Raw genomic sequence first — 25113 nt, forward strand, 5'->3', positions numbered from 1 at the left:
CTCTGATACCATGTCAAAATAGTGAGCAGCAATGAAAGCAAGGAGACATGTAGTATATAGTCTATAAAATATCCATCTGCTTGATACAAATGTTTGAAATTTGTTGTCATCCTGGTCCAAATAAACTACTGTATCATCAACTAACTCCACATCAAGGAGCTCCTCAAGCTTAGGGATGGGCAGCCTGATGCCTCTGATACCTGTGGATTTGTCTGCCAAGAAAGAGCTCATGGCCTCTGTTACAAATAAAAATAAACAGGCAGCTAGCAGGCAACCCTATCTCATTGATCTCTGGATGCTAATTCTCTCCCCTTTGGCCCCATCAACAAGAACCTGGCTATGTGCCAGGGAATAAAGGGCAGCAATTCCACTAATCCACTACTCTGGAAATCACATCCTCAATGCAATGCCCTTCAAAAACTCCCATTCATGCAATCATATGCCTTCTCAAAGACGAGAAGCAATACAATGGGATCCTAGTTTCTACAATAAGCAAGAGCAGTGGACTCCCAAAAAGTGAAGTTGTCCAAGATGCTACACTCACGTTCATAGCCTATCTGAGTGGGATGCATAGTGTTTAGCATCAATAGGCCAGTCTGAAATTGATTGCCTTTACAAGGATCTTGTAGCAGTTCCAAACAAAGTGATCAGCCTCGTAATGTGTGATCTCCAATTTGTCTCCACTACCCTTGGGAATGAGATGAATCAATCCCTCAGATAGTCTCTCTAGCATATCCCCTAATGCCATAATCTAGTGGAAAGCGGGAAAGGGAGAGAGGGAGTAATCGAGGGCTCTAGTTCTGGGGACCACCCTATGGTAGATCCCCATGAAACAGAGATACAAGAAGAACAATGGGAAGAATTTTTTGCCACACGAGAACAATTTGATGATCTAACTGCTCGTGTGTAGGCACAGGGGGTTCAAATGGAATTTCTAACTCAAACACTCACCGAAATAAAATCTCAATTAACCTTATTACTAGAAAGAGATAAAATTAAGCTAGAAACCTCGAATATTCCATCTTCATCAAAAGATTTAGATGTGACTATGCGAGATCCTAGGGAACCCCACCAAAAGCTAAGGGATAATCCAATGTTAAAAGATATGAAACCCCCTCAGTTTCACGGGGAGGAAAAAGATAGAAATAAAGACACTATCTTTAATTTTCTCCAAAAATGGGAGGATTTGCACAAACTTAAAAATACTCCACCACATCTCCAAGCGCTGGAGGCCAGTTTAACTTTGGGGCCAAAGGCATATAAATGGTGGCGAACTTTAAAGGAGGCAAATAAAATACCTGAAACTTGGGCTCAATTTGAATCGGTCTTTTTGAAAGAATTCCTTCTTGAAAATGAAATGGAAAGAAATTGGGAAGATTGGGATTATGTCAGACAAAAGGGAAGACCCCTGCTGACATATCTGGAGGAATATCGTGAGATAATCCTCAAATTGGAAGGAATAGATGAATTTTAAAAGACAAGAGGATTCATTAGGGGACTAGATAAGGCCTGTAAAAAGGAATTGAAAAGGAGTTCACCTAAAACGCTCGAAGAGGCAATTAAATTTGCATTAATCAATGAAGATAGTACGCATCCAAGTATACTCACTAGTCTCATTAATACAGAGCCCAAGACTAAGGAATTGGAAACCTCAAAATTTGTAGGCAAATTTAAAAGGAAAATGTCATTTCTTAAGGGCAAGAAACAACCCTTTGAAAAGAAACAAGCCAAAGTTAAGTCAAGATGACTTTGATAAGGCCAAAAAAGAAAGGCTGTGTTTCAATTGCCTATCCCCTAACCATGCTGCCTGGAATTGCCCTCAAAGGAAAAAGGGGGAAGATAAAGTAAAGGATAAGGACAAGGGCAAGGGAAAAGAAAAACAAATCCATGTAGTGTAGACCTTGGAATTAAAGGGGCATAAAAGGTATAAACCTTTAGAGGTCTTGCACAAGGATGTACAACACAGGTGTTGTATGTCAACTTCTATGTGGCAGCCTACTTTTGGGCCACATGATTTAGTTAGAGTGCATGGATTGATAGCTGGAAAGAGGGTTAGAGTCATGATTGATGACTCTGCTACCCACAATTTCATAAATTATGCACTTGTCAAAAAATTGAAACTTCCCCAACAAAAGAGTGGGCATCAATATGTTGTTCGTATGATGCAAGGTCAGGATAATAAAATATGGGATACAATGGTATCCAATTTAGAAATTGCAAGGATATAAAGATAAACTTGATTTCCAAATTATGAATATGGAAAGAGCCGATATTGCTTTAGGGAGGGAGTGGCTATGGGGATTGGAACCATCCTTAAAACGTAGTTATCATCATAATACACTAGAATTTGAAAGGGATGGTAAGACTTTTGTGATTCAAGGTGAACATGAAGTATCTGATAATCCTTTGTTGTGTTCCACTAAAGTTCAGAAGCTGATAAAGAAGGAAGCTTGTGAGGTATATATGTTATGGTCTCTTCCTATGCAAAACACTTTTACTTTCTGTAATATAAAGCAACAATTTTCTTATGTTTGTGAGTTGAATGTAAGTAATGAATTAAGTGGTTTGTTAGATCAATTTAAAGATGTGTTTCCTTCTGATTTACCAAGTGGCCTTCCACCAGATAGGGGTGATATAAATCACCCAATTGACATAGATAGGGATACACACCCTATTTCTAAACCACCTTATAAGTTAAGTGAAACACAGCACCATGAAGTTGAAAGACAAATTAAAGATTACCTTGATAAAGGGTTTATACAACCCAGCAATTCACCTTGGGCTTTGCCAATTTTATTGGTAAAGAAAAAAGATGGTTCTATGCGACTTTGTGTTGATTATAGAGCACTTAATAAGATAACAGTGAAAAATAAATTTCCTATGCCCAGAATGGAAGATCTTTTTGATCAATTACAAGGGGCAAAATTCTTCACAAAGATAGACTTAAGATCAGGCTATCACCAAGTAAGAATTAAGGCACAGGATGTTCCTAAGACAGCATTTCGTACTAGATATGGGCATTATGATTTTTTGGTGATGCCTTTTGGCCTCACTAATGCACCAACTACCTTTATGAAGCTGATGAATAGTGTGTTACGACCCTATCTAGGACACTTTGTAGTAGTCTTCTTGGATGATATCTTGATCTTTAGTAGATCAAAAGAAGAACATTTGGAACACTTACGATTAGTATTTCAATTGTTAAGAACACATTCCCTTTATGCGAAGAAAACTAAATGTGAATTCTTCGCACAAGAGGTCAAATATTTGGGGCATATTATCTCAAAAGAGGGAATCAAGATGGATCCAAAAAAAGTAAGGGCAATTATTGAATGGCCATCTCCAAGGAACCTGGAAGAGCTGCAGATCTTCCTAGGATTATCTGGATTTTATCGTAGATTCATTCGAGATTATGCCAAAATAGTTGTTCCAATGACAAACCAACTTAAAGGAAAAGAAAAGAGCTTTAATTGGGGAACACACCAAAATGAAAGTTTTCAAAAACTTAAGGTAGCTATTGCTACAACTCCAGTATTATTAATTGTGGATCCCAATAAACTATTTGTGGTTGAAGCCGATGCCAGTGATAAGGCGATAGGCGCGGTCTTATTATAAGAAGGTCGACCAGTTGCTTTTGAAAGCAAGAAATTAGACCGTGCAAAACGGAATTATTCTGTTTATGAGAGGAAGCTATATGCAGTAGTACATGCAATGAAGAAATGGAGGCACTATTTGTACGGTGCCAAACTTTTGATCTTGTCGGATCATGAAAGCATTAAATGGCTTAATGACCAACCGGATCTACAAGGGCGTAAAGCCAGATGGACCGAACTCCTCCAAGAGTTCGACTATGAGATAAGGTATACAAAAGGGAAGTATAATATAGTGGCTGATGCACTCAGCAGAATGCCCATCATAAATGAATTGAGTTTTACTCAGTTCACTTCCGATTTGCTTGAATCCTTAAAAGGGAAATGCCAAGTTGATCCGGCATATTCCAACATATGGGAGCAATAGAAAATGGGGATCCAAATGGAAGGACCTCCATTGAGGGAGAAATATATGAGGATGTTCAACAAGGAAATGGAGCATCAGGGGTTGCTCAAATGGGATTCAAGTGGAAGAATTTTACCATTGATAATGGTTATTTACTCTACAAGGGTAGGGTATGTGTCCCGAAAGATGAAGAAATAAGGCACCAAATACTCTTTGAGTGTCATGATATCCCTAGCGCGGGACATCCAGGAGTTAATAAGACTTATAGTCTTATTAAAAGGCAGTTCTATTGGCCTGGAATGAATAAGGACGTCCTTGACTATGTGGTCAAATGTAATAAATGCCAAGTTAATAAAGCTGAAAGATTGAAAATGGAAGGACTTCTCCACCCATTAGAGATTCCTTCGGGACATTGGGAGAGTATCTCCATGGACTTTATTGTTGAGTTACCCAGAACACAGAGGGGGCACGACTCTGTGTGGGTGATTGTGGATAGGTTAACCAAAATGGCTAGATTTATTCCAACTTTAACTGATGTTAAAACACCAAAATTGGCTAGATTGTTCATAGAGAACATATACCGATTGTATAGCCTTCTGGCAAATATAGTTTCTGATTGGGATAGAAAATTTGATAGTCAATTTTGGCGTGCTGTATTTAGGAAATTGGATACTAAACTTAGCATGAGTATAACGGAGCACCCGCAAACTGATGGGCAAACTGAAAGGATTAACCAAATCCTTGAAGATATGCTCAGGGTATATGTAAGTAAAAGGAAAACTAATTGGGAAGAGTATCTACCAATAGCAGAGTTTGCATATAATAGTACCAAGCACTCTTCCACTGGATATAGTCCATTTATGTTAATGTATGGGTTTCAGCCCAGAGCTCCTCATGCAGTAGGACTACATAAGGAAAAGGTTCAGGCAGCCAAGGATTTTTTGAAGGATATGAATAGTATGTTAAAATTTGCTCAAGAAAATATTAAGAAAACTCAAAATCGAGCTAGAGCTTATGCAGATCCTCACCGAAGAGACATCTCCTTTGAAGAAGGAGAACTAGTCTATCTTAAGGTGCCTGAACAAACTAAAACCATGAAAACGGGACGATGTCTAAAGCTTTCACCCAGGTATTGTGGTCCTTTCATAATACTTAAAAGAGTGGGAGAACAGGCTTACAAGCTCCAACTACCTGCTGGTAGTAAAACACATCCGGTTTTCCATGTAAGTAAGCTAAGGAGGAAGCTGGGTGATTTGGATAATTTGATCTTAAATGATAACATTGAGGAGCTATTAGATGACCAATCTAATCCACATGAACCAGAAAGAATATTAAATGTTCGTAACAGACAAACAAGGAATACTATTTATCAAGAATGTTTGGTCAAATGGAAAGATTGTTCAGAAGAAAGCTCAACATGGAAGCGAGTAAGTACCCTAAGGAAAAGGTTTCCCAACAGTTGGACCTTCCAAGTATCGTTTTCGAGGACGAAACCGATTCTTAAGGGGAAGGAAATGTTACATTAATAAGGTAATTTATGGGAGACAGGCGCAAGGGATGACCGTCCGGGGGCCTTGGGCACCCGAACGGGGTCAAGGGGAGCCTAGAGAGTAAGAGAGTCAAAGAATAGTAGGACTCACCTGAAGCGGACGACTGGCAAAGGAAACGGGGAGAGAGAAGCCAGCACTTATCTAGGCGAGGTTGGGAGGAGAAATGGAATCACTCGTGCCATTGATTCACGAACAGATTGTCCGTCATCAGGAGTTGGACTGCTACTCGTCTATTCGTGAGACTGGTCAACTACGTCATAATTCCAAATAACGCTTGCATCCTCTATCTTACCATGATGACTGTTGACACAAAGTTAGCCAATGCTTATTCTTCAGATACTGTCATTGCTTCTTCTCCGAGAAAAGGAGTTTACGGTCTGTGAGCCTTCTACGTCCACGTAGCATTGCTCCGTCAAGCTTTCGCCATTTTAGAAGATTCTCCATTGCTACCTCCCATAGCAGTTTGGGTCATGTCTCAATCCCAACGTGACTGATCATCCTCTCAGACTAGCTACTACTAATTAATCATCGCCTTAGTGAGCCATTGCCCCACCAGTTAGCTAATCAAATGCAAGCCCCTCCTTGAGTGGATTCCTCCCTTTTCCTCCTCAACTTATGGGGTATTAGCAACTAATTCCAGCTGTTGTCCCCCTCCCAAGGTCAAGTTCTTACCCGTTACTCATCTGTCCACCACTGGGACCACCGCGAGGATGCTCCCCATCCGACTTGCATGTGTTAGGCATGCTGCCAACATTTATCCTAAGCCAGGATCAAACTCTCCATAAAATTCGTAGTTGCAAAGGAGGAGGATTCGACATTGCCGTGGATAAATTGGGAGACCAGAGCGGACTGGTCTAGGAAATGCTTGAATATACCAAACCACCTATTAAAATAGCAAAGAGTCCCATATGTCCTGTTAATAAGAAAAAAAAGGTTTTAAAAAAGAAGAAAAAGGTGAGAAAAATCCTCCTCAAAGCATGTACGCGATGCAAGGAGTAGGGAATAAAGAGTCAAAAAGAGAGAGACCGAGGAATCTTGGGACTCTAGCTAGCCACGCTCATCCTACCAATCCAGTCGATCCTGTCAATGTTTTCCTTTGATCTCTCTTTTTTTGGGTTTTTTTTTTTTGTGTTCTTTCTCGTGGAACTATAGCTGACCATGTCAATCCTATCGATGTTTTCCTTTGATCTCGCTTTTTTTGTTTTTGTTTTTCGTTTTCTTTTTGTGTTTTTCTTGCATTTTTTGGGTCTATTTCTTCCTCTCCAATAAGATAGGCAATCCCAAGAACTCCAAGCTCCGAATCCTCAAAAAAGAATTTAGGGTGTTGAGCGTGTCCTCTCTTGTCTCTTATCATGCAAGAAAGAGCAAACCATCATTTTCTAGACTAATAGGTATCCCAAACCAATTGTTGAGTAGCTTTTCTACTATAGACACAAGAAGGACAAGCTCATGAGAAGCCAATGCTCAAGAGTCATTAGACCCTCATGATACCTACTCCATTTCCTACCCGGGATTGAGGCCTCCTCCTCCTTTCCATAATAAGGGAGCTTTTGGGTGGGCCAATAAATTTTGTCTCTCTGCCCTATAGAAGTTTGGAAAAGGTATAGCTCTTGCAGAATAAGATGGCACAATACCCATATATCTCAAACTCCACCCCAAACAAATGCCCACAAGCTTCCTCGACCTTAACTCACAGGGTTCCCTCTGTGAGAGTGCGCAACGGAAGAAGAACACGAACACAGAGGAGGAGAGAGAGAAAGCAGGGAATGAAGGAAGAAAATCTGCACCGACTGAAATGAATGCTGAATACACTGAAATGGACTGATCAGTCCCTGCACGCAGCCCGAAGCGTCAGTGAGGGCACCAGATCAGGTTGATGATGACGGCAGCACCGAAGACGGAGTAAGATGACGGAGTCAGAGTGTGCACCTGCCAAGGAAGGAGGGAAGATGATAATACAACTGACTGCCAAGTGGGAAATGGCTATAAATAGCCAAAAAACCCAAAAACTGGCCGACCTGAAATTTGAGGCCATAAATATGTCCGACCAGCATTTAATGCTGATCCAACCAGTATTTAATGCTGGTAAAAATGCCAGGAATGCTCAGGAAAATCCCGGAAAGGGTGGACAATGTCCGGCAGGTGAGGCAGGCTGAAGAATGCAGAAACTGCCCCGGGAAATGCACATAAAATCCCGACTGGAGAAGAAAATGCACTGAAATGCAATAAACTGAGTGCTCTAGAATGAGCTACCTCCTCCGTCAAAACAAGTGATAGACACGTCAGAGCTCCTAAAGTCCTCGTCTGACTCAGACTGAGGCTCACAGGCAGGAGATGACAAGCCATGACAAACATGACTGCTAACACCCTCCCCTATCAAGCTAGCTCCGTTTAAACCCGATAAGAAAACATCTTTAATAAGGGCTTAGGAATATCCTCTCCCCACAAGGAAGATATGTACTTCTAGAAGGAAGAGTGGTAAGCCTCCCACGTATTAGGTGCCCGAGCCTTGTCCACAAGTCCAAAATAGATACCTGTGTGGTATGCAACCATATCTAATTCCTTGAGAACCAGCTTTGGAGGTAGGGTAGTCTTCCCTAAAACCTCTTTCATGGTCCCCTTGAGGTCCCTCCTAAGGTTTACTATGGTTGTTGATCCCCCCTCAATTTTTGGGGGCCAACCTAGGATAACCAGCCAAATCCTTACAAGAAGTTGCAAACAGCTATTGTACATGGCACCTTCTCTGGAAGTATCAGGTAGTTCCTCCCCTAAATAGGAGAAATAGCATATAGCTAGCTTTTGCTATACTAGAAGAGTCACGGTTAAGGTGGTTTAGTAGCTCTTGAAATTGATGAGGGAGGTGTTTCAGCCATTCTACACACCCCGACAAATCATATGCCAAGGGATACACCCGTCCTTCCATAGTGCTAGAAGGAACTAAGGTTTCAAGCATGCCTAACAAGGCTGCCGCTTTTTCAAACTCCTCATACAAGGTGAGTATTTCCCTTTGGATGGGTGCTCTAATGGAAACTAACCAAATAACCACAGTTGTGATTTCTTTCTTCGTCCACTCTATGGGGTCTAAACTTCCAACTCAGGGTGTCCTTCTAAGAACTCCCTAGTAGTGCAGTCTTCTTCTTCGGTCATCCCAAAAATCTCCTTGTCGTCTAGATTTCCCAATTCCTCCCTTCGCTCCTCCACCTTGTCTGAAACCAACATAAGAGCATTAACCACATGATTAGTGGTATTCTGACTATTCCTAGATCCGAGGAAAACATCAATAGGATCAACATTACCGGCTCCAACCAGATTTTCAACCGGAGACTCAGCACATAAGGATTCCTCCATCTCCTCCTCCTCTTGTTCAAATAGTCTCTTGTCATTGTATCTATACCAAATGAGACTTCACATTGTCTTTCAGTGACTCTCCTCATTGGTCTATAGGCTCAACCCTCCAATCACTACCCTCCCCCACTCCTTCCTTTTTTGCACCACCCCCCCCCCCCCCCCTACAGCCTTTAGATTAGATGGAATCGTCTAGGACTTCTCCGAAAAGATAATTGTTGATTGGTTCAATTCTAGAGAGAGAGAGAGAGAGAGAGAGAGAGAGAGAGAGAGAGAGAGAGAGAGAGAGAGAGAGAGACACACACACACACACAGGGGGGAGAGAGATAGAAGGAATGCAGATAATGAAGGAACAATCTACCTAAGACTAAATGATACAATGACCGTTTGTTAGCCCCAGCACATAGCTCTAGGTGTCAATGTCGTTGCCCTATGCAATGGATCCTTTAACTTTCCCAACTCTCCATACACCCTATCTAAATTATTCTAACCTCATGATGTAGAAGAAATTGTTATTAACTCTGTTTCCTAACTGTGTCTAGAAGGAATCACTTGTATGCAACCTATACTCTTGATCTGGCTTCCTTAAGGGCATCAATCTATGCTCTAGCAATATACATCCTCCCAGCTACCCATCTACAACTTGGTCATCTCTCCTCCCTTTGAAACATGGCCAATGATGCTCTAACATTCTCTCCCTCTCTAGAAGGCCCTTTCTCCTCATGGCCTCCTCCTTGAAGGAGTCGGTCTCTTACATGCTCTCATCCAAGTCTCTAGCTACGTGCCCAACTAAGAAAGGTCTAGATGTGAGAGTGCGCAGTAGAAAGCAAAGCAAACACAGAGTGAGAGATGCTGAGAAACCCCAGTCATTAAGTGCATTTCTCCCGAAGCACATGGTGACTACTAATCATCACCTTCTTCACTAAAATAATACCTAAGGACTGTGTTTTTCTCCCTCTACAGTTTTCCTTCATCTTTCGGTGATTACTTCAATATCCTACTGCCCAGAGGATTGCATTTTGCTTCCCTCACAGTGCAAATTCCATCCAAGTGTTATCGCCTAATCAGCCAAGACAATGCAATTATCTTCAAGCTTTGCTCCATTGTATCAACATGATTCAATGTTTCTTCAATGCTCATCATTCTTCATTCATCTTCTTCAATGTTTCTAAGTTTCCTTGTCTGAGTGTTTACCATACACTCTGTGTTTTCTTCTTACAAACCCTAACATCATTTTGACATGGTGTTAGAGCATATCGTTCTGTCTTTGGACATGGTATCAGAGTAGAGGTGCTTAGAGAGCTAAAGATCCTCTTCATCAAAGAAGGCAAAGAAAGGTTGTAGGATTGGCAACACTTTTAGATTCCCTCCTATTTCCATTGCATCATGGGGAGATACCCTTATCTTCTTCTCTCTCCCACCCTTCCTTTACACGTTTAATATACCAATGTTATGGCTTCTCCATAGATAGAAGTGGGCATGGCAAGAACAATCATACCACTGAAGATTGTTGTCATCGAACTTTGCTCCCTGCTCCACTGGAGTATATCCGTCTCCCTTCGGGGACTCCTTGTGCCACCTCACCATTCTGTGTGACAGAGATCATTTTGCATCAACTATCAGATTTTTATGCTCAAGGCAATAAGACACATACAACTCCCGCTAAGACCTTGCAAACAAAAGGAGGTTCTAAGATCTCACAAGGCGATAAGCCCTCCTAGAGGCCACCGCAATGTGCAACAGAGGTTTTCAACTCCATTTTCCGATGCAATGCCTTCCACGGGCCACAATTTTGCAATTCGCTCCACCGAGAGACAATGGCTCTTGGGTACCATCTCCTCGATAGTCCACTCCTCCAAGAGATAGAGGCTATTCAACTTCTTTGGCTCCACAATCCGTCCCCCTAAGATACAGAGCTTGTTGCGCACTTGTGGCTCCACATGAGCTATACCTTACCTCTTGCTCTTCTTGTTAGATATGCTCAATGCCCCACCCTCGTAAGGTGCCACCAATGATCCATGGTGCTCAAAGTTGTAAGGCCCCCATTATGAGGAGAAGCCAAATGTGAGCCCGGACATTGGTTGAGTCCTGACTTGTATATCAGATGAGGTCTATGTGACGGGATGACAAAAAGGTGACCATTGTGGGTCTAATCTTCGGGTTGGACTAAGTAGTTAAGCTAGTAGCAACTCGCGGCACATTGCATCAAGTTGTGGGGTAAGGGAGTTAAAAGGGGCCCCTATTTTGGGATCCGAGGGCTGCGGAAGCAGCCCCTGGCTAGGGGGTCCCAGGGGGGTCAGTGGCCCCCCTGGCAAGGATTCGGGGGCAGCGCCCTCGGCTCAACGGTAAAGGGAATATTCCATGGCCGACCAGTGGAGGCTCATATGGTAGGTTGGTCATGCTGACCTAACCCTTCACGGGCTATAAAAGCTAAACCCCTTCACAGCCATTGATCATCCATCTTTCACCCAGTCAGAGTTGTTCCAGCTAGCCTTAAGCTTTTCACCTATCTTCTGTCTAGATTGCCATCTAAGCTTCATTGTGGAAGCGCATGGATGGACAGAGCCATCTCTGTATCAGTTGTTTGGAGCTAAAGAAATTTTCTAATTCTCCTCTTATATGTTGTGTACTCTCTATCTCTATCTCTTTCTCAGATTCTTTTCGCTGCGCCGTGTAATTTTTACACTTCTACTCAAGTTCGAGAGGCCATCCTTGGGAGTTGTCTAGTCTCTATTCCCTTACAATCCTAGATGCATTCTTCGGTACCACCTATAGTACTTCCTTCATCATCAAACGCTTCCGACTTCAGAGATTCGTGAGTTTTGAGATTCCCTATCTCTATCAGAGGGGAATCCCATTCCTTCAATTTCAAAGGGATCCCTCATCTTTATGCCATCCTTTACACACCCTAGCAAAAATCTTTTGCTTTCTTCATATTTCCTTGGATAGGGTGTTTGCCATCAAGCTGCCATCTCATCTATTGATACCCAAGATCTACAAGTTCTACCTAGGCCAAGCCCTTGGATCCTTCAGCCATGACTTGGTGACTAGGCCTTTGTATTCTTACCAGCATGAAGACATGGAGCTAGTGGCTTCTCTCCCAAGGTCGAGTTTTAGGCATCATCACCACATCCCATCTACTATTCTTCATTGCAAGTCTCCTTTCACATGGAGTACTTGGATTACATGGTGGACCATCTCTCTCACTTCTCCTAGGGCATCTTTTTGGGATGGGGGTGTTCAGAAATCCTATTCATTAAATGTATTTCTTTTCTTTATTTCTCATTTAGTTTTCACTTATAGACCCAAAAAGGTTGGACTGCCATATTTTGGGGCACTACCCTAGATTGATCAATGCCTATAAAGAGAGCACACACTTCATTCATTCTACACTCATTCCATCATTCTCCTCTTCATTCCTCAACCTCTCCACTGATGTCCATACCACAACACACATGACCTCTCAAATCATGGAAGATTCGTACGTGCTATCTGCTTCTAGCACCATGTTCCGTCTGTGAAGATATGCTAGGGTTTGCACAAAGAAAACATAGAATGTACGAACACAGCTGAAACACAATAACTCAAACAGTAATGCAATAAACACAGACCCTAAATGCAAAACGCAAAAACACAAGCACAAACAAAGAAGAAAGAGAACTCTGAAGTAAATGTATCAATGTTGTAAATGAATGAGAGGAAAGTACAAAATGCTCAACAACAGAGCTGTCTAACTACTAGTGACTCTTTTGGGAGCAAGTGAGGGAGGTGTTGATGTGCATCATCCAACGGAGGGATCTTGAATGCAGTAACCACTAGTCGGATCACCGATTGCAATGGGAGGCTAGAGACCACATAGCAGCAATCACTAGGGACTCGACAACTAGTGGAAGAGGTCTGATGCTGAAACTTACAAGACAAGGATGGATTGAATGGTGGGCATTCTATCTATTTATAGTTGCAGAGGGATCCTCCCAAATTAGGGTTTTGCTTATGGGATACAGAAACTCTCCAAGATCATGCACCATTTAATAAAATTTTGGGTAATTTATATATTTTGGGGCTGTTTTAAAGAGCTTATTAGTTTGTTATACATTTTTAGCTCAACAACCCCTCTCACGCCCAAAATTGGGGCTGGAAGAAAAGCTCAAGCCCATTTTTATACCAAGGAGTGCCACCCCAAAGCAGCCAAGGCTCGAACAAAGGGTGCATGTCACCTGCCCAGTGGCTTACCAAGACTACAAAGGCAATGGTTATCTTACCAAGAGACCTTGAGTGATCACCCCAAAGAGGCCAAGGCATTGGGTGAAGGGTGCTCGTTGGCTACCCAGTGGCCTACCACGACCTGCAAAGGCAAACGGAACCACGTTGAACTTTTTTTCGTTGTTGGGAGAAAATATGGTTTGCGGCCTATCAAGTGATTGTGCTGCATGGGGAGAATGAAAAGGAATGGCTAGATCCACCACATCATAAAATAGACAAGATATCTCGACCACTCAAGGGTGTCAATGACGAAGTAGAAGGTTGAAGAAGTATGGAGATGTGGTGGTAAGGTGGTAGAAGGACTGCCGATGAAAACAACTTAGAATCTGCTCAAGGGTGCTCTGCACAATGAGATTCATAGAGTAATGCTACATAATGAGAATGTGCATGCAGCAAGTGCCACTTGGACAATGTCCCTTGTGGGAAAATTATTCACTTGCCCAAGCGCCCTTTTGCAAAGATGATAATGATCATGCAAAGCAAAGGGGAGGTACAATAGGGAAGGGAGGCCAATGTTGAAAACAAATGCCGAAGCCTATAGAATACCAAGAAAGAATAGGAAACCCCACTTAACCATCGATGTCGATGCCAAAGGAGAAAGAGAAACTTGATGTCAGTCTTTGTGTGGTGCTAAGAACTATGATGAATCTGATGATGAAGGTAGACATGATATCCTTTAGCCAGAATAGCCAAAGGAGAATCATTCGTCTAGATACAGAACATGCCCATACTCAATCTCAAGAGGGGGCACCAATACTAAAGTGGTGTAGGCAAGCCCGAATCTCAAGCTTCGGAGAGGGCTCCATGCTAGTCAGGAAGCACCAAGATAGTAGTCCACCATGCAAATAGATCAAATGGATGAAGAAGGAAGACCTAGCCTTCCCCAACTAGAAGAGCAAGGAAAAGGCAACCACCAAGGTAATCAGAATGTGCCTGTACTTGATCTCGAGAGATGGCTCCAATGTTGACCAAGTGTCATAGGCATGTTGATAAATACGACATATCCTAAGCCATACCCTATGGATGTATGTATCTAAAATAGAAGCATATGTAAAGTATCCTTAAGTTGGGAGTATCTATCTTTTGAGGATACCACTTGTTGTAGTTGACTTAGAGAATGGAAGAAGAATAATAGAGGAGAAGATAACATGGAGCTCCTGGCCTCTGATTTGCTCTATCTCATGGACTCCCTCCACTTCAGTTTTTCATTTGGTATCAGAGCATAACTATTTTGATGCACTCTGACACTCAGAGGAGGATAGTGAAGAATATTGAGCGGGATGTTAGCTGCAAGTTTGAGCCCATTACTGCTCCAACTGCAGATGATGTGTTGAAAGCATCATGTGATCAAGCTCGTGAAGCCTTAAACAAAGTACACCCAGATTTGAAGGCTGTTTTTCGTTCAACTGCAGAAATGCTCTTTAGAGAACAGGGTGTTGATGCCTTAGCAGCTGCAGTTGCTCATCTGAGTGGCTTTACATAGCCTCCTGCTTCTCGATCACTCATTACTTACGAGCAGGGGTGGAGGGTTGGTGTCCATTCGCAATGTGATGGGTTTTCTGGTTTCTATCTACCCCAAAGCAGCTGAAGTTCAGACGTGTTAGGAATCTTGGCCACTGCATCAATTATGCCCCTGACAATTTTGGCAGTTTTGGCCTTGGGAATCAGCAAAAAGAAAGGCCGCAGATCTGTCAATAGACTACGCAGCTCGTCTCCCCTCTTCTCCTAAGAAAGAAGATCGGAGAGATTGGAAATTTCCATGCTCGATAACGCTTTGATGTTATAAGATTATGCAATGCCTGCAACGCTGCTTGCTTCTGCCCTACATTCATAAGTTCTTCGGCACGCTTGAGCGCATTCTCGGGCTTGGCAGAGGTCACCATGGCGGGGAGCGACAGAGACGAACAAAACGGCTGAGAAAGTGGCTATGTCGATGGCAATAGAGCAGAAATGAGCCAAGGCTGGATGGAGAGGGGAAGCGGCAGAGGACATGTTGATCCCTCAAGTACAGACAAGATGACGGGACAGGAAATGTGCTTGAGTTCGTGAGAATCCTGCGGCAGAACGCCTCTGGCCTCAATGACATACACGGAACACCTGAAACCAGTATGCAATGAAAGGAGGATCGAGACCTAACAGTCATACACATCACTACTGGAGGTAAACAAAAATACACCCTCTTGATTCCATCACTCTCCAGCTAGCTTGAGCTCTGAGCATAGTCTGAACTTCCAAATGGAGGTGTATAAAATATTATATAAGGAAAGCGGTCCCCAAACAGGCTGCCTTTAACAACTAGGGATATTCCTAATGACTACAGCTCATGATGATGTGCTGTGATAATTGTTTCACCCACAACAAAAGAACTGGGATACTCTTTCATCCACAATCCTACAAATAGCCTTCCTAAGACCCTAGGTCCAATTACAAGTAAATCATTCATTGTGGGTGTAGCAGAATGCTGTCCTTCTTGAGTCTTTGGGACTACTGTCATTGGTGATGCCATGATGCATTTTGGGTCATACGGACATCGTTTGGGATCCGAATTGGATGTTTCTTGTTGGGAACTGAATGTATGACATGTTGGCATCATGGATGGATGTATATGACAGATTTTGGACACATGTATGACAATCATATTGCTGGAAGCTATTTTTACATGCATTTTTGGACTATTTTTTATGCTTTTTGATCTCAGATTGGACCATTGATGTTCCGGATTGGGGCATACTACTGAATATCATTTGTGGACAGTTTGTATTGCTGTTTTTTTTCTGAATTTGCAACAGCCATAATGTCTGACACAGCACAGATCACTCAGATTGTGGGAGACAAATTGACCAAAGACAATTATAGTGTTTGGTCTTACAGGATGGAGAATTTTTTTATGGGTAGAGGTCTATGGGACCTCATAACAGGTGATGATGAATGTCCAGAAGTTCCTAAACATCCAACTGAAGAGCAAAAGAAAGCGTACAAGGATTGGACAGGGAAGAACAGGAAGGTTTTGCATTGGATCTCCATATGTATTTCAGAAACATTGATTCCTCATATCAGAAACAGAAGGCCATGTTTAGGGGTCGTGGAAGGACCCAATATGGCCACTATGCAAGCACTTATGGTGGTACAAGTTATGGGCCTAGAGGTGGATCACCTAGAGGTCACCTATTTGCTATGGAGCATGTGCTTGGGAGCATGACTCACCCTCTTCGTGAGAATGACTAGTTTTTGGATTCAGGAGCTACAAACCACATGACTCATTATACTGAGTGGTTTGATAGCAAGGAGCAAATGCAGAATGAGGAATATGTTGCCATTGGCGATGATACTTTACATAAAATTACTCATATTGATAGTGTGCCACTTGTTACTAAAGATGGGATTGAGAACAAGCTTGGTGATGTACTTTATGTGCCCACAATAACTAAGAACTTAGCATCGGTTGGTCAAATGACAAATCAAGGATTGCAGGTGAGATTCAATAAGTTTAGATGCTTCATTGAAGAGTTCCATAATGGGAGAACTGGCAGGGTGATTGCTCATGGTAGAAAGAAAGGGAGATTATTTGCTTTGGATGCAGGTACTCCAGTGATTCAAAACTCTATGTATGTTGAGAGAGGACATGGGCAAGATAAGGATGTGGAATTATGGCATAGAAGGATTGGTCATGTCAATTTGCAAAGATTGAAGCAAATGCAATCGAGACAGATAGTCCGTGGTCTACCGCATTTTGGATATGTGAATTTTGATCATGTATGTGAGGCTTGTCAATTTGGCAAGCAGTCCAAATTGCCATTTCCAAAGAGGGGGAGAATAAGCAGCTATCCTTTGGAAATAATACACTCAGATATTTGGGGCCCATGTCAGAATGTTTCCATGAGCGGAAGATGTAGATTCGATATCACTTTCATTGATGATTTTAGCAGAATGACTTGGGTGTACTTTATGCAGCATAAAAGTAAAGCATTTGAAAAGTTCTTGGAATTTAAATCTATGGCTGAAAACCAGTTTGGATGCTACAAAAAATGTTTGAGGCCAGATGATGGTGGAGAGTACATGTCATATGAGTTTTGTGACTTCCTGAGAGATCATGGTATCAAAAGGCAATTGACATGCAGATACACACCTCAGCAAAATGGTGTGGCTGAAAGGAAGAATCAGATTATTGCAAAGGTTGCAAGGGCAATGATGAACCAAATGAACATGCCATTGTCATATTGGGCAGAAGCAGTGCATACTGCAGTTCACATTATGAATAGAACACCTACAGCCTTGACTCATAATATGTCACCATATCAGAGAATGTATGACAGGACCCCTGCTGTTGCATACCTTAGAGTCTTTGGATGTGTTTGTTATGTTCATGTTCCGGATGATTTGAGAAAGAAGATGGAACCAAAGGCTGCAAAATGCATTTTCCTTGGATATCTTGATGAGAAGAAGGGATACAAATGCTATGATCCAGTGAGTAAGGAAGTATACATAAGCAAGGATGTCAGATTTAGTGAATATGAATCATGGTACAAGCCTAAAATTGCAATGGATGTTGATTCCCATGAAAGCAATGATGATGATGGCTATGGAAGGAAAATCTCAGCAAACAACAAGGTTGAAAATCAGCATGTGGAAGATACTTCAGGACCTCAAGAGAATGTGGAAAGCAGTGGCAGCTACAGTCCATGGAGTGGTAGATTGAGAAATGCACAAAGGAGTGCAGAAGCTGCAAAAGGAAAGAGACCTATGGCCGAAAGTTCAGAAGATGAATCTATAGTGTTTTCAGCATTGCAGACCCTAACACTCTCAGACACTGTTTCAGCCTGCTGTTGACAGCAGACTATGCACAGTTTCCAGCCCCCGATCGGTGGTACACTGCTGCGTTTACCAATTTTCAACCTCCAGACTGCTGCGTTTTGGTGACCAGCCTGCTGCCATTCACTATTCAGCACTTCTACACTCCGACTGGTGGTCACAGACTTGGGATCCGTCTTCGGTGGACGTCACACTCCGACATTGCTCTGCCCTTGAGCACACTGTACACTCTTACATTCATTTACAGCATTCATTCACTTCAGAGTTGTGTTCTCTCTCTTCCTTCTTCTATTTGTGTTTGAGTTTTGAGTTTTGCGTTTAGGGTTTTGAGTTTTGAGTTTTACGTTTAGGGTTTGAGTTTTGCCCTCTATGTCTGTGTCTGTGTCTTTGTGTTTCTGTCGTGGTCGTACACTCTGTGTGTCCTCAGTGCAAACCCTAGCACTCTTCTTAACAGCTTTGACTTTCATTCAACAATTTGATGTAGCCTATTTAGGGGGAAACTTCACCTAATCCTCTAAAATTCGGAAGGTAGTCACTTTCTCGAAGGGGAATGCATTGCAGTGGTGGTCTATGCTCTTAATGCAAGAAAGAGCACCATCAACATGGATACAATTAAAGCAAATGTTTGCATTGAATTGGTTGGCAAGTGCTTTTGAGGTGGATATTATGATAGCTTGGAATAAGCTTCATGCAAAGGAATTAAAGAATTTACAGCAATACAATAAGAATTTTTGGGATGCATTGCTGCCCATCACTTATTATCATCCGATACCCCTTCATGAGCAAGTGAAAAAGTATGTATGTGGGCTGTCTAAAGAAATTAGGTATTTTTACATTAAATCCACCATCTCTAGCATGTTTGAGCTCATAGAGACTGTTACTATAACTGATGTTTTGTTGCGTGGGAAGGATTGAAGCTTTTAAGAGAGTGGGAAAAAGCTGAATAAAAAGTTGTCTAAGGTTTAGAAAAGAGATCTGAAAATCAGCCTAAAAAGAGGTCAAAACAGCAAAGAAAGGATTGGAAATCATTGGCACAACATAGGGAATTAATGGCTGCAAATAAATGTTTTATTTGTGAACAGAAGGGTCACATTGCTAAGGATTGTCTCAATAGGCAACAAGCTAGAAAATCAGAAAATCGGGGAGATCCCAAGGAAAAGAAGCCCAAAACATCAGTTGCCTTGGTATCCAATGTCGTTAGTGATCAGTCCAATGATGATACTACTTAGTTATGCAAAGCATGGGGCAAAATCAAAGATCAGCATGCTTTGATCTTCTTTGATAATGGCACATGAGCCAACTTCATCCCTACAAACATGACAGCCCATCTAGGCATTAGAGAGGATAAGATGGGATCCATGGGGAAAGTTGGAATGGCATGTAAGGGCCATGCAGAACCTATCACACTACTCATTGAAAAGCTTCAGTTGCACATTCACGGATATGTGGACAGCGAAGAGTTTTTTATTGCATGATCATCATAAAGATCAAAGGTCCCAGTCTTGTTTTGAACAAGAACCTTCTCCTAATATGTCACATAGATCGAAACAACCCTCTCCTCCCTCTCTCCGTGTCTCCCACATGGCCTGTTCTTCTGGTCCTAGGATACCTATGATGGCACAGTCAATGCAAGTGTCTGTTCTTCCTTCTCTTCCCAAAGAAGACTATTTGGACGAATCAATTATTCACTTTGGTCATGTAAGGTGGAACATATCCTTGACACCTTTGATCTTTGGGAGTTTGTTACCCATCCTATTCCCCATCCCATGGAGGATCCTAGAGCGGGATCAACAATGGACCGTGTGGCCCTATGGGACTTGCTCAATTCTAGAGCTCGGTCTTTTCTCTTTATGAGCTTACAGGATTCTATCCCAGTGCATGTGTGTAGGTTGTGACAAGCAACAGCAATGTGAATAAAGCTTGCTTCTTTATGCCATCAGAAGACATTTACCCATCGGATTACTCTTGAGAAGAAATTATAGATGCTTGCTATTAATAACTCTACTTCCATGAAGGATCACCTCAACAGATTGGAGGACATGAGGGATGAGCTTTCTTCCCTCAACAAGATCATCTCTTTAGAGGATATAGCTATGATTCTTTTGACTCGGCTGCCCTCTCCAAAATACGATGTATTCTACACCATCCTTCTTACATCGAGGACCCATGAGACTCTTCTATTGGAAGAGCTTTCCCCACTTGTCTTGGAGCATGACAAGTATCTAAAGGAGGTGGCTAGTGGATCCAGCTCCAAGAAAGCTTTTACTGCAAGTATGTGAGGGGGGAAGAAGAAGGAGACAACAAAGACCAAGCCCAAGAAGGAGACATAGGAGCATTCTTTCTGACACAAATTCAAAGAAGCCTTGATGCCCACATTGTGGGAAGGGGACACATCCTAAGGAGAAGTATTGGAAGCAAAACCCTCACCTTCATCTAGGAGTGAAGAATGAAAGCTACGTCATCCGGGCCTTCCTCTAACCCTACACCAGCTATTATCCATGAGTCCATGTTCCTTCATATCTATGGGTTGGAGAAAACCTTCTTCTGTTGGTTGACTCATCTTCAATGAGCCCTTGGTTCATTGACAGTAGTGCTTCAAGTCATGTAACTCCATGAGGAGATATACTACAAGATCTTCGTCCATTTGAGGGTTTAGTCACTATTGGCAACATTTGTTCGGTGCCTATTGGTGGTGTTGGCACTTTGCCATTATTGCCAAATCATTCCTCTCGCTCCATTTCAGAAGTCCTATATGTTCCACACTTGGGCTTTCTACTCCTCTTAGTTTATGGCCTTACTAGACTTGGTACCCAGGTTGTCTTCACCAAGCAAGTTGTGTTTATTGAGGACTCTTCTTTAGGAGTTGTTTTAGCAATAAGTTGGCAGGAAAGCGCACTCTACAGGCTCCATTCCCCTTCTTTTATGCAGGGTCCTCCAAGGCAGTTGTCTATTGTTTCACCTATTCCTACTTGTGCACCATTTATTACACAAGTTCTTTCCCAGCCCCCACCCTCTCCTCGAGTGGTTCCCTCATACCCCCCATCCCTTTCAAAGGGGGACAATCTCAATGATGCGGCTATGAATTCCCTAACCCCTAGTGTTCCAGAGGGGGACTCCCAGGATCATGAGGAGCTTTTTCATTAGTGGTCTACATCGACGAACTACATCGGTATTGGCACATTTCCTGTCACCCTCTCATCAGTATCTTCTTTGGCCTTCTGCCACATCCAAGATTTAGGAGGGGGTATTAGTAGTCATGTTTATCATGCACTATCATCTCTTGCATGTGAGCCAGACGGGGACATTTGGAGCTCCGATATGTCTATTATGTGCTTTAACAGAGAAGGCAGCTCATTCTAGACCATGCATTTCTTCTCCCAATCAAGTTTTGTATGTATTTCTTGCATTTCCAATTAGTTTCCAGCCCCTACCAATGCTGCTTGCTTAAAATGCCACGTCACTATTTGTTGGATTTTTTTGTGTAGTCAGACTATATTTATTGCAGCCCTAGGGTATCATTCAGTAGATCGGCCAAATTTAGAGTCATTTTTCTGGTTGGTCAATTTTGGGGGCCTTTTGCTATATATAGATGCCCCCCTTTAGATGGCAAATCATCTTCTTTTGTTTCTTGGCAGGTGCTCTGTTGGTTTCTACAATCTTCTCTATCTCTAGCATGGACAGCAAGCTAGATATTCTCCATCACTGTCTTACCGTCACCCCTCTACTCCACCTCACCAACCTCTCATACCCTCTCTCTAGCATTGAAGAGTCGTGAGGGATGACCACATCACCAACACTAAAGTAGCAAAGGGAGGGGTAGCCACGTCCTTTCCCTTCTTGGAAGAGATGAACTATACCACACCTTGGCCTTCACCTTTGTCCTTGCCAAAGGATCTAAATCAGAGTCGGAGAATGGGGATGATGACTCGTCAGAAGAGTTCGAATGACTTCCTCTCCTCCTTTCTCGATGCCACTAGCTCCTTGCACCCCTTGTGTAGGTATCCCTCTTTCCATCGTAATAGCATTGGACCCTCGTTTTCTTCTTTCTGTCACCCCCTCTTTAAAGCTACAAATGCCTCATCGTCAACACCAATAAGCTAGGTCAAAAGCAAAGCATTGGGATCAATGCATGAATAGGGCTTCATATAGCAAACCAAATCACTTTGAAACTGAGGTCAACATGTATCATGCAATGTTTATATTGCGCATCAGTATGAAACCAAGTTTGCACCTTCAATGTTACTAACGCATATCAAATGGACTAAGGACAACATATATCATATACATCACACTTGTTAGATGGTGAATGGACAAATTTTGTCACGTATTTAATGAAGGTTGGTGAGAGCAACTGAGGACACTGCGCTAGGGACAATCATGGGCTGATTCAAGAGGAAGACATGAGGAAATCACTAGTATTGAGAGTGTGTTGGTTTGCGACAACAAATCACTTGTGATTTGGGCAAAAAATTCCAAACATTAGGTCCCAACCATTGGGGTCTATTGTGTGTCATCTGCCATGCAATAGCAATGTAGATCTCTTGTTTAATGAGTCTTTTGTTTATTTGCTGATTTTATTTCATGTGCACAAGTTACTTTACTGCCCTTTAGATTATTTCCAAAGGCCGGTTTCGGCTTCTATTGGTACTTCAGCACATTCACTCATTTTGCAAGTCTCTAAGAACTTTAGAAGTTCAACAACTCTAAGAAATAATTTGTGGTTCCATAGAACAATCACCTCTGCTCTTCATACAAAATAAAGACCTTCCTTAAGTATAAGACAAAACTGAGAGACAAGTTGTAGGGTATAATTGGTAACTACATCCTTTTGTTAAAATGTTTGGGTGATTCTTATAGATTTAACTTGATGGGTTTCCGTAGTTCTTTCAAATAAGGGTCCTATACATTAGCGAGCTTTGATATATACAGATCAATCTTTGCATTGAACAAAAATATTTGCACACGACTGAAAGTTTCAACAGGTATGCTTATTAAAATTAAAGATAGAATGCAACTCTTTAATACATTTAGCTTCATTTACGTTGCTTGCAAATGTACCTAAAGCAAAATGCTGAATGATAATCAGACAAGCATCAGATAACTAACAGCTTGTGGAAATTTATATAAAGTAGCAAGGGAAACATCTAAGAAAACCGAAAGGCCAGAAGATGACCTGGGGGACTGCCATGTGAATTGTTCAATTCTTCTTTAGCGATTTCTTTATATCCTTTATTTGTGTTGGGTTTGTGTTTGGCAATCTGGAAAGCCATCTAATGGTTTTATGTTTGGACAGATACTAAAATAACATTCTGAGTTTAAAACTTGATAGTTCAACTACAATAAACCTCTATGTTGCAAACAGAACCTTGAAGCATTTTAGCAACTCAGGCCTTAAATGGATATGCACCTCTGTTATTGTCTCAAGTGGCATATGTATAGATTTCAGACCATAAGTTTTGAATCTGAGCATGCTTGAAATTATTAGCTTGCAGGGAGAAAATTTTTGACTGAAGCTTTCTAAAGTATGCATGAGCTATCACCTTGTACTTCATTAGTTTCAGAACTCTTTCTATAGCCATATGTTCAGCATTTGCAACAGCTTCAATGTCTTCCTTTGACAACGAGAAATTCAGACGCCTGAATACCTTGACTGGCCATGACCCAACATGCAAAATCTCGGCCTTAGTATACAATTTCATTACTAGATCACGTAATGCATGTACCTTTCTGAGAAATTTTGCTAGCTTGATTATTTTGCAACAAGAACAAACATACTGTTCAAAGTACTCCAATTATAGATTTTTTGGGCCAAGCTGTTTGCAGCACTGTAATTGTGGATATCAACCAGTTTGGGACAGTAATTTGCAACCACCTCTGCTGCAAGAACTGCACCCACAAATGATGACGCATTGTTACCAAACAGTCTGAGGGCTATAAGATGCTGCAAACTTTCTCACAGTTATCAATCTACAGATTGCAAAAGGCAGTACGACCATAGTACCTCCATCACTGAAGTCCCTTGCAATATTCCGCTTCGGTCTTGACAAAGGTATGCTGTCAACCTGCATTGCAATCTGGCTCTATTAAACCAATGCAATCGAAAAGTAGGCCTCACATGCATACGGTATGGTAGCAAAACCTTGCCAGAGGAGACATAACAAACATGCCTACCCAAGAGTACAGACTTGGAAGCTCGTCGGTAGAGACATCCATCATTCATGTAGTAGAACAACAAAGGTAGTCGTGGAAATGGACGATTCACCCTGGCTAGCCTATTATGATTCCTTCCCTATTGATGACGAGAAGGCTTCTCATGCTTGCAATGGCTGCGATTTCTGTGTAAACAAGGACCTATGCCGTCGTTTCCTGGTCATATAACAAACTTCCGATGGCAGGTCTGTATGATTGCTTGATGGATGCAGCATCTTCCACTGTGTAACTGTAATCGTTTCAATCCAGCTTGACGCTGCGGCATTCGATTTAGCGACTATCTTTTCTGTGATGGAGGAAATGCACTGGCGATGGAGGAGCTGCTGCAGAGGTGATATCGATCCTTTTCCTTTCGCTTGAAAGGGGACGCCAGGTATTTCCCCCCCGGCCCCCCCCACTTCCTTCCCTTTCGTGTGGGGGGCGGCTTTTAACCGCTCCAAACCGCTTTTCGAATATGTGTTCACACAAAATCGTGAAACTCCATCAGCTGAGAATCTTTGTTAGTGAAGTGATCCTATGCTAGGCACTATGCCCATTGCCCTACTAGGGCAGGTTTCACAAACATCCGGATCGACACCTCAGAATGCATCAAAAGAAACCCAAGAAAGGCACATCGAGCATAATTTGGACACTCTTGCTTGATTCTAGATGCCTGCACGCATCTAATGGGTGCTGAATTGGGTAGCAACTTCTTTCTATGCATTATAGAAAATCGTATCTGCTCACCTTGTACTGGCCAAATGTGGCACCATTAGGACACATATCCCTCCATGGATAACTGCCACCTCAAGTGATAGCCCCGTTGCACTCATCTGTCCAAATGAATGTGAAACAACCCTAGTTCTTATTCGTTTGACAAATATCTTCTTCGATAAGGGCAAACTTCATGATGACTAGTTTTTTTTCCCCCCCCAGATTTTAGACCAAAATTACAAGCTTA

At 42.1% G+C, this 25113-nt stretch overlaps 1 protein-coding gene across 1 annotated transcript in view; it reads right to left on the minus strand.

Moving 5' to 3' along the window:
- The window catches only part of LOC148036677 (uncharacterized), a 69283-nt gene extending 44668 nt beyond the window's left edge, over nt 1-24615 (minus strand). The window contains exons 1-5 of the mRNA XM_087679185.1: nt 24135-24615; nt 23965-24025; nt 23739-23849; nt 23504-23613; nt 23137-23221 (exon numbers count right to left, since the gene is read on the minus strand). Of these exons, the coding sequence (XP_087535311.1) occupies nt 23137-23221; nt 23504-23613; nt 23739-23849; nt 23965-24025; nt 24135-24179 (412 nt within the window). The 5' untranslated portion in view covers nt 24180-24615. The remainder of the gene's footprint in view (nt 1-23136; nt 23222-23503; nt 23614-23738; nt 23850-23964; nt 24026-24134) is intronic.
- Between the last annotated feature and the right edge of the window lie 498 nt (nt 24616-25113).

Source organism: Lygodium microphyllum, chromosome 5, assembly GCF_053477565.2.
Source record: "Lygodium microphyllum isolate KBCC chromosome 5, Lygodium_microphyllum_v1.1.10, whole genome shotgun sequence".
Classification (NCBI taxonomy): domain Eukaryota; kingdom Viridiplantae; phylum Streptophyta; class Polypodiopsida; order Schizaeales; family Lygodiaceae; genus Lygodium; species Lygodium microphyllum.